At 36.9% G+C, this 9830-nt stretch overlaps 1 protein-coding gene across 4 annotated transcripts in view; it reads right to left on the bottom strand.

Moving 5' to 3' along the window:
• Positions 1–2114: 2114 nt before the first annotated feature.
• TRMT11 (tRNA methyltransferase 11 homolog) overlaps positions 2115–9830 on the bottom strand; it is a 28959-nt gene continuing 21243 nt past the window's right edge. For 3 of the 4 annotated variants that reach the window (XR_003254280.1, XM_026070155.1, XM_026070152.1), the window contains one exon: positions 2115–2693. Coding sequence is in view for 3 of the 4 variants with exons in the window: in XM_026070155.1 (XP_025925940.1) it covers positions 2562–2693 (132 nt within the window). In the remaining variant the exon portion in view is untranslated. Of the gene's footprint in view, positions 2694–5035; positions 5183–9830 lie in introns of all 4 variants that reach the window. The other variant, XM_026070151.1, reaches the window with a different exon arrangement.

Below are 9830 nucleotides of genomic sequence, written 5' to 3'. Positions count from 1 at the left end.
TTTGTCAAACTTGTTCCAGCTGGCCAAAAGTTAAAAAAAATTATTAAGGAAGGATAGGCAGGGCACACAGGTAACGCAGAGAAAATCTATTTCCGCTACTTGTGGGAGGCTTGGCAGCCAGAAGCACTCCCATCAGGTAAAGTGGACTCTTCCCCTTTATCGACTAAACAAATCGCTCACTAGAGTGAGACAGCCTCTGCCCATATGACCTTGCATCCATTTTCAGCTCCTCCCTCTATCCAATTTGCTGCAGTTCAAGAAAGCTCTCCAAAAATAACATTTATTTTTCAAAACTGGAAAATGGCACAAACCACCCCAGAGGAGAGAATGACACCAGAGTGAGAGCAGCATGGGCTCATGAACTGACCCTCTCTGCCAGGCACAGGAAACTGGAACTTTAAGAAAAGAGACTGAATGGAACCAGAGTAAATGAAAGTGCCAGCAACCGCTGCCATCAACGGCCAAATCCCGCCGAAATGCTAATTTGCCTGCATACAAGAGAGACAAAACTTGCACAAATTCGACAATCCTTCACCAGACTTTATCACAACTCTACAGTTATACCTCTCTGCTTTGCAAATCTATGCATACAATAGTCTGGAGCACGCACATTAAATGAAGAGAAATGTAGCAATCAGAAATATTTCCAAATGATAGTCTTAATGTTGGGGATCAGTATAATTTGAACATCTGATTTCAATTCTGTATTATTTTTGATTAGTGGATGTTGATGTAGTACCCCAAATATGCTTATCGTTTCTGTTCAAAATGGTATTCTTCAGTAATTATAGAGCAGTTACATATGAACCGCTAACAGAGGCTACACACCACTACTGAATGGATTAAAAATTGGACCAGGCAGAGCAGAAATAAACTAAATCATTCTTTTTGAACAAACAGAGGCAGATTTGCCGCTACCTTATATCTTGTATAACCATTCAGATCATATCTATGTAGGGTAACTTCTACAAAAATGAAGTTAGAAATGCATAATAAATCCATCTACAAAAATTCCTTGCCCAGGAAGAACAGAAAGTAATTTTAATTTGTAAAGTAATAAAAGCTGAATGCCAAATGGTAATGCTAAAATTGAAGTCATAAGTTACATGAAGACAATTTTGCAGAAGCAGTAATTTTTTTGATGTAATATTTGAAAATGATCAATTCAAATTCTGCTTTTGAAAAATTTTCTGAGCTTTGATCTTGCTCCAAGTTTAGCCCAGAACAACTATTATATGGCTGACATTAAAAGTCTCAAAACAAAGTGATTTATAATGGAACCAGAGAAAATAAATCACTATTTCAGAACTTCCTAAGACACCACAGATTAGATCCAGAAGGTCAGACAAAGTTGTCACTGAGTATTTGAGCTCTCCCTGCTGCAGCTGAGGACCACAATACATGGAAAAGTGAATTCAGTTAACAAACTAAATCAGATATACACAATGACTTGTGCTGCTTGCCTAGATATCATTGGTTTTTTGGAGAGACTCTTCAATTATGATCTACAAAGATTGTAATATGACCACAGTCAATAACCTTCAACAAATTAGGAAGCAAGGGTTTATCTGGCTGGAAGAAATTTCACCAGCGCCCTGCTGAAGTATATTTGACTATCTTTGACCACCAAAATGAGAAAAGCCATTAACATCCTGAATTAATGGGCTTAGTGGTTTTCAAATATTCAAAGGTATTTTCATGATGGACATGGTGTGGATTCAAAAAGTTTTCCCTTTAASAAATACGGCTTCAATTTCAAAGATTTGATTAGGCTTAATACCATTAGGGAACGATTACTGATTTTATGCTGTTGTTGTTACTGCTTTAACTATCAGTTTCTGAACCAAAAATTGCAGACAGTTGGCTTGACCAAGAGTCAAGGTTTAGGAATGCAAGAGCAAATCCAAGGTACAGATGAGCTTCAGATGTGGACAGGCTTCATAGGGTTTAATAGGCTCTCCAGAGTTTGTCAGGTCACAGAGGCTTTTTTGTGTATGCGTTTGTTTCTTTATGTTTTTTGTTTGTTTGTTTCGAGCACTGCTGGCCTCAGCCAGAGCAATCTGAATTCATATGAGCAGTTATTGCATGCAACAATTAAAAAAAATAGCCTCACAACAAGCTTAGCTGTTTTTATTGTATACCATTTACAAAAAAACAAAACAAATGAAAATGATCTTCTTAATAAGCAACCCTTGATCACCACCACGTGTTTCTAAAACAGCCAGATGTTCACAGTTTAAGAAGCCAAATAATACTACTACTTTTTGTAAACGTTAATGGTGAAAGAACAATAATAATGGTTTTAGTCAATCATCATTAGTACTTGAAAGTACAAATATAAATTAAATAAGGCTCAAAAAACTTGTACAATAAAATCTGCTATAAACAAAGCTAATTAAAAAAAACTGCTCTCAACCTGTGTTGTGGGTTTCATCTTGTTTTAAAATCAAAAGCAGTATTTATTTTCTGAAGCATCCAAATGAATGTTCACATCCAGATGTCCTTACAAAGAAACATGATCTTCATTCTTTCCTCATTTTTTAATCTGTTTATATTACATTTTACTTCTGGTTGTCTTTTTCTTCCTTGGCAATCCTCTTTGTCACACCACTGAAATACTTCTCACGAAAAGAATTGTGTCCCTTGTACGGCATATATTGACCATCCAACGAGTAAGAATTCTGATCTTGATCCTGCATGGTATCAAAAGGCAAGTGTTAGAATTTACGGTAGTATGTTCGGTGTGTGTTGCCATCGTTTGTCCTCAGAACTTTTTCAAACAATTGCAAGCAAAAGTAAGTATTTGCCATTGAATTGCAAAAATTAAGTCATCAGATTGATTAAAGAATTCCAAAAATACAATGATAAGGTTTTCATTAGGATTAAGAAGAACACAGACATCCTACTGCAAACTCTAATGTTAAACACAAATGAGAACTCATATGCAATGGATAATATGGCATGTAACATTGACAAATACAATCTGCAAGCAGACAAGTTGTTTTTTTTTWAAAAAAAGTATTCATTCAAATTTCCATTATTCTACTCTGTGCAAGTTGTCAATATCAGACATTTGAAACTTGAACTATGCTGAATCACTGGAAACATCTCAGCTACTATCACCAGAATTCAACCCTTCCATGAATGAGGAGCATAGGTACTATGCCACACGGACTTTTGTAATGGAAAATCTAAAGATTAGTTTCTGGAAAAAATACCACCTGGAAAATCCAATCACTCAGAGGTTTGTGGAAAGCAGATACAAACAGGAGAAGAACATGAATGACTAACATGAGCTCCTACAAATACTGAAGCACTACAGAGGATATTTTCCTTGTTTAGCTTTTACTGTCCTCTGAAAGAAAAAATTAACATTGTAAACCCTTACACGTAACACCTATTTGACATCAGTCAAGAATACAGTTTAGAAAGTTTGACCATTATATGCACAAAGATTTAGTTTGTCACATACAATGGTTTTATACAATTAAATATTGAGATACTTGTCAACTATTGCTATCAATATTCTAAGATAAATGATATATCAAACTTAAATTTCAGTGCTGAAGAAAACTGATGGTGACATTAAAAACAGTTTAGCACTTAGGGTTGATGTCAGTTTATCACGCTAACAAGATGGAACTGATACAAACAATCTCACAAGAAAAATCAAACATTACAAAGAAAAAATAAAAACACAACAGAACTAGAACTCTTCTCTGAAAAGTGTTTCTTCTCGATACACACTCATGGCGTACTGCAAGTTTTTACTTTAAGCAATGCAGCAACATAACAGATTGGTTCATTACTTAAGTTTACAATTCAGAGTTATTCATTCATACTTGAAAATGAGGTTGCTCTAGAATGCTTTAGCACAAGCAGCAATAACCTGGAAGTAAATAAAGTCTGTATTTTCATACATTACTAAACTAGTAAATACAAGGGTGAACTGAACTCTAGTGAACTCCCTTCAGCTATTCTGTAGCCCTTCTAGGCTTCACCTAGCCAGATCAACACCAGATCCTGCTTTGGAGCACACCCTAAGGCACATACTAAAGGAGYGAAACAAAGACTGGTAACACAGCAAGATGTGTGCATGTACAAGTGCCCTCTTCTGGACACAGTGAGATATTCCTATGGAAGTAGTTTTCATCTACTATCCGAGCAGATACCAGTGGCGTGCCACTGGCTTAAATTAACTAGCTAAATGTTAAGTTCCATGTGGAAACCTAATGTGTAAAACATGCACATCACCATGAGGAAATCAGTTCCATTTAAATACTGAGAAGTTGGAAAGTAGTAGGAGAAAATGACCTCATTAAACCTATTACAAACATAGTATTATCTATTGTCTTTTGATCACCTGTGAAACACAGCCATCTCTAATACCCTTCTCAGGCTCATAATCAACACGCTTTTAAAACATCCATGGGAAAAATTACTACTGGGAGACAGAAAACAAGGAGGACTTAAGACACAGAAGACGTTCTTCTCTGACAGTCAGCCTGTACCCACTAGTTCTCCATTATACAGAACCACTCTGAGGAAAAGAACGCTTGTCTTTCCCTTGAATTTGCAGGCCAATAATCCCTCTTCAACCTAAACATATATTTTTTAGATATCTCATTTGGTAGATTGAGTGGGAAGTGTTTTAATGATAATCCTATGTAGTTTACATGTTTTGAGAAATGGATGGGATATTTGACCCTGAAGGATAATGATACATGAATTTACAGTATTTTAACATAAAAATTAAACCCTATAACCTCTGAGAGGTCACACACCTGTATACCATTCATCTTGATTCCTTAAGTAAGAAAATGCTGATCCAGGGTGAAGGGAGGAAGGAAGGAAGGAACTAAACCCCACCCCACCCCACCCCACCCCCAAGCTGGTTAGGGCAGAGAGAGGACGTGATATGTAAGAGAATAAACTTTAAGTTAAAACACAGCTGTAAGAGGAGCATCTGCATTCATCAAATGGAAACAGGCTTGGTGCATCACACAACAGCAGAATCCGTTTTATAAATCCATACCTCATCCAAAGCTGTGCTTACTAGACCAGATGACATTTGCGTTCAGGCAGTGATTTCTTGTGAGAGCTTACAAAGAGAGCTCCTGGCCCACATCATAGTTCCAGCTGAAGAGCTTCCATTTCCTATCTCCCCCCTATACAGGCATGACTGCCCAATAAAGAAGGTAATGGTTTTAAAGAAAAGGCACAGACTGGGGGCTGCTTCTTAAAAAYGGAAGAGAAAACAAGAAATTCTGAACTATTTGGAAATGCCACTCAATGCTAACATTTAGTAATCAAAATAGTTTTATGGGGAATACAAGAACTGATCAAAACAAAAGTAGTTCTTGGATTTCAGAGTCTAATGATTTCTGAACGAATTCTAATTTGGGTTATCTATTCTAGTTATTTTGTACCTACACAGGGAGCTGAAAGGGTACAATCTAAACACTAGTGACAGGCCGCATTTAACTCTATGGAGACAAGAATGTGTCAAAAGTTCTTATTCATGAAACTATTTATGCTAATTGGATTAGAATTTTCTTGGGCATCAGGCAACAGTTCATTTTAATAAGGAAGCCCATCAAATATCCTCAGTTAAATTCTATTTTGAGCAGCATGAACTGGTAGAATATGCATTCTAAAGAACTGGCAGAAATGTTTTGCAGTAAGAGGGTGGGCAGGATGCAATAATGAATAAGTTGGACCAAGTCACAGAGATGATTTCAATTAAAGATCATACCATTATCTGTTCTCCCTTAAGCCCATTAACTGTCCAGTGCACTCAACACACATGTTTTTCTTTTCCCTAGTTTTTGTTTCTTGTTTTTTTTTTTTTTTAAGGTTAAACTCAGAACAGAGCTGAACTGCAGTGCTTGAAGGGAGATAGTCCCTTTCTTCCTCTTAACGTGACTCACTGGACAATGAAGAGGAGTATTGCTTGTGCTACACAGTTTTATGTAAGGATGAGTAGAAAGCGTAAGGAAGCCTTTGTCACTTCATTTCCTTTGGAACAACTGTACAATGTCAGTTTTCAGGACAAAGTTTGTAACTGGTTATTCTGCATAAAATAGTGAAACTTCCCAAGAAGACATTTCCTTTGGCCAAGTGTCAAGATTGATCAGCAATAAGCAGCTTACTTGGCAGTAGGTCAGGTGTTTCTGCACTCTACCAGCATTACTAGAAAACAAAGATTTCTTCCTTTATTTGTAAAGGTCAGAACTGAAGATGTTGTCTACCCGCTGGTCATTCTTTTTTTTTTTTTTTATCATCCTTGGTTTTGACTTTGAATAAGTTGACTTATCAAAACAGCAGTCTAATCACAAACAACAGTCACCACATAAAACTTATACCCTGAAATGTTTTACAGTGACTCCTGTGACAATCCAAAACCAACAAAACTCTTGTCAAAAGTGGATGCTACCGAACTGCTTTCAGCTAATTTGAGTTTTCAACTTAATGTTTTTTCTAAAAACAACACTAAAAAAGGTGTCACACATTTCCAATAAATAATAAAAAAAGGAGARGAAAGAGGAGGGAGCTTACGATAACAAAAGTGAACTTTGTTTTTATTTAAACCTTTGCAGATATTAAGTGTAATTCAAAAGGTTTTTATGACTCTACAGGCCTCAGTTCAGCCTTAGGGTAATTACCCACATTCAGCTTTTGTTTAAAAATCTTCTTTGCCTTATCACAGCTTCCTACCACTCTACATCTGGTGTTGGACAGTAGCTACAGAAACCATTTGTACTAACGCTATACAGCTATAAACAACATCATGTAGTTTCCAACTCAAGGACAGAAGGATCACATCCAGGAACAGACATGGCTGAGTTTGGTAGGAAAAATTCAACACCAATAAAGATTCTTAGTGTGACTGTGTGATGTGGAAATGTTAGACCCACTCAGCTTTGTGGATTTTTAAGCCCAATGGGCTCAGAGCCCTTTCCTGGGTAGTCATTTGTTCAGAGTTTGCCCTTCAGTCAGGTTTTCCATTTTATCTTGCCATATAATTTTTCTAGGTGTCTTTCTCAATCCTTGTCAATTAGAGACCTCTCCTCCAACATTTTTAAGAAGTCCTCATTAGAAACTTCAGAATTAGGTAGCATTTACCAGCCAAATAGATATGATACACCTCTGTAAGACTGCCAGCAGAGGAGTAAAATGAATATCAAAGTGTTAGCAATTCTTCAGTGGTCAAAAAAAACATTACGGGGAAACCAACAAGCCTCAGAAAACAAAAAGCTAGATGCATCATTATAAAAAAGGGAACACCAAACAACCATAGAGTTAAAGACTGTTAGCAAGTCCATCTCTTCTGAAAATAGGGCACTGACCACCAGATATAGATTCCCAGGAACCCTTTTGGGTTACTTGGTAGTAACACTGTAARTTGTTATATTCCAATTTTCTTAGCGACTAACCACTTACCAGTTTGACATTTAAAATAAAAAAATAATAATTCAGATATAGATAGAACAGAATGAGACCTTTCAGTCTTATGTAAGTAGATTTTTAAAGGCTCTTGAAAAATAATCTGGCACAACAAAAAGTGCATTTTCATTTGGTTCAGTCCAGAATAATTGGTTCAAACTGTCTCTGACCTAAAGCAAAAGACTGGACTCCTACAAGATAACAGTTCACAGACCTTACAATACAAATCTGCTGAGCCAACAGCTACTCATATTCTTCCACTACCACTGCATTTCAGTTCTTAAATATGGACACCCACAGTTTGGAGAGCTGAACTTCCATCTTTACTGCTTCAAAAACTCTCTCTACAGTTGAATGAGGCTAGGCTAACACAGACCTACCTGCTCTAATATCACTTACCTTAGAGAGTTCTCTCTCAGACTTATGGATATTGGGGAGATCCACAACCATTTAATAAAAGAAGAAGGGAAACTAAAATCCACAGAAAAAAGGGCAATACCTCAGGCTAGTAAGCCCTCACCTCACATCACATCTATTTTGTTCCTCCCCCATTCTGTGATTCTGTTCTTCACTTCTCTAGCTCTGTTCATCTACCTTTTGAGTTTTAGAAAACTAGAAGTGGATAGCTGGTTACGGTTAACTGCCCTCTACAACAACTGCCTTCATTCATTCATCTTTATTACTATTATCATCACAATATTTTAAGATGGGTGGCTTACTAATGATCACTATGCTTTTCCAAAGTAAGCCTTAAATGCTTTCTAAAAAAAACCCAAAAAAGCAAAACAAAAAACCCACATCCACAACTCTTCTGCTTATATTGTGCTCATGCTGGAAAAATTTATTCATTTCAACACTGTGTTCAGTAAGAAATCTTTTTCAGTTGGCACAATTTCATTGTAAACTTAAATAGAACAGACTGGACACTTAAAAGACACAAGTTATATATCACCTTTTGTGATGTTTCTAATCCAGCATCTATGATCTATGATGCTTATGATTGATTCTGATAGACAACACTTCAACTAGACTTATTCTCACTTTGCTCTCCTGTACATTGTAAGCACAATAAAACTGTACCATCAATTTCATGTTGAGCACCTGAGGAAATTCCTCTTAAGAGTTTAGTGTTAATAATGGAATGGAATTTACTGTGAAATTCACAATTCATTATGGGTGGCAAACACTGAGGATACTGAAGGACGGCACAATGATCCTACATAGTTTGTAAAACCTTCCAGTCACTTGCGAATACTACACTAAGCTGAACTACAAGGGATACCTGAGTTCCTGTTATGAACCTGTTCAGTAAAGCAAACAGGAACTGCCTGGAAACATAATACCTGTATATGAATAAAGATCCATCCTTTCATATGGGAGGGGGGGGAGCCTGCGGAAGTATGATAAAATTCACTAGTTGGAGCTATCTGGTCAATCAGAAACAACTACCTCAGAAGGCTTTTTCCTATCTTAATATCTCAAAAAACATGTCCTCAAGAGTGAAAAGTATGAAATACGTCAGTTAAGGGACACTGGGGAGGAGAGGTATTAAGGTAGTAAGATGCCAAACAACATGACTAAAACAAACAGGTGCTAGCTAAGGAATCAGCATGTATCTTGTTATCTGCAGAAGTACTGCATCACCAGAAACCGTATATGGGCTTTTGGAATCTTTAAGTTTTCTAAAAGACTTCTGGTGTCCTAAGCAGAAGCACCTGCACAGCTTTATCTAAGCAGTAAGCCTGACCACCAGCATCAGGTGGTCAAATCTAACCATTTCCAGATATGAACCTGTTAAAGCATGTACTGAAGAACAGGCAATGCACAAAACAAAAGTAACAAATGATGAAAGCCTGTCTATAGAAGTATTAATATACTTTTTAAATTAGAACATCTCATCCTACAGCACTGGTAATCATACACCTGCTAGCATACAAAGAATCCTACAGAAAACACCCATGAACACCCTGAGACATGCATGTCAAAATGTTTCATAATTTACCTTCTGGGTTTGCTATTGACAAAGTTGGCAGCTCTGGCTCTGAATTCCACATACGGTATTTTACAAAAATTCAGGTATTGCTTGAGAGGTTCAGCCATCATTAACATTGTGAGTGTAGTACTGAAGTCCTGCTGTGTTATTAGTGCAAGCACCATGCAGACACAGCAGTCTGACTCTGTCTCCTGTCATTTAAAATAGCTCTTCCATCTGACAAGACAAAACACCTGCTCACCTTTTGTATGCATTTTCATTAAGAACTTGCTTCACCCTGGTTTTGTATCTCTTAATATAACCAGGTGAAAGGAAAAGGCAGAAAGAATGGGAAGGAGACTTGAAGGCAATATTCTCATGTCTCAGTGCCTCGGGAGAGGCACTTAGTGTT

Source organism: Apteryx rowi, unplaced genomic scaffold, assembly GCF_003343035.1.
Source record: "Apteryx rowi isolate R43461 unplaced genomic scaffold, aptRow1 scaffold_305, whole genome shotgun sequence".
Classification (NCBI taxonomy): Eukaryota; Metazoa; Chordata; class Aves; order Apterygiformes; family Apterygidae; genus Apteryx; species Apteryx rowi.
Note: the sequence above shows the minus strand (reverse complement) of the source record. Positions and strands in the feature narration are given on the sequence as shown.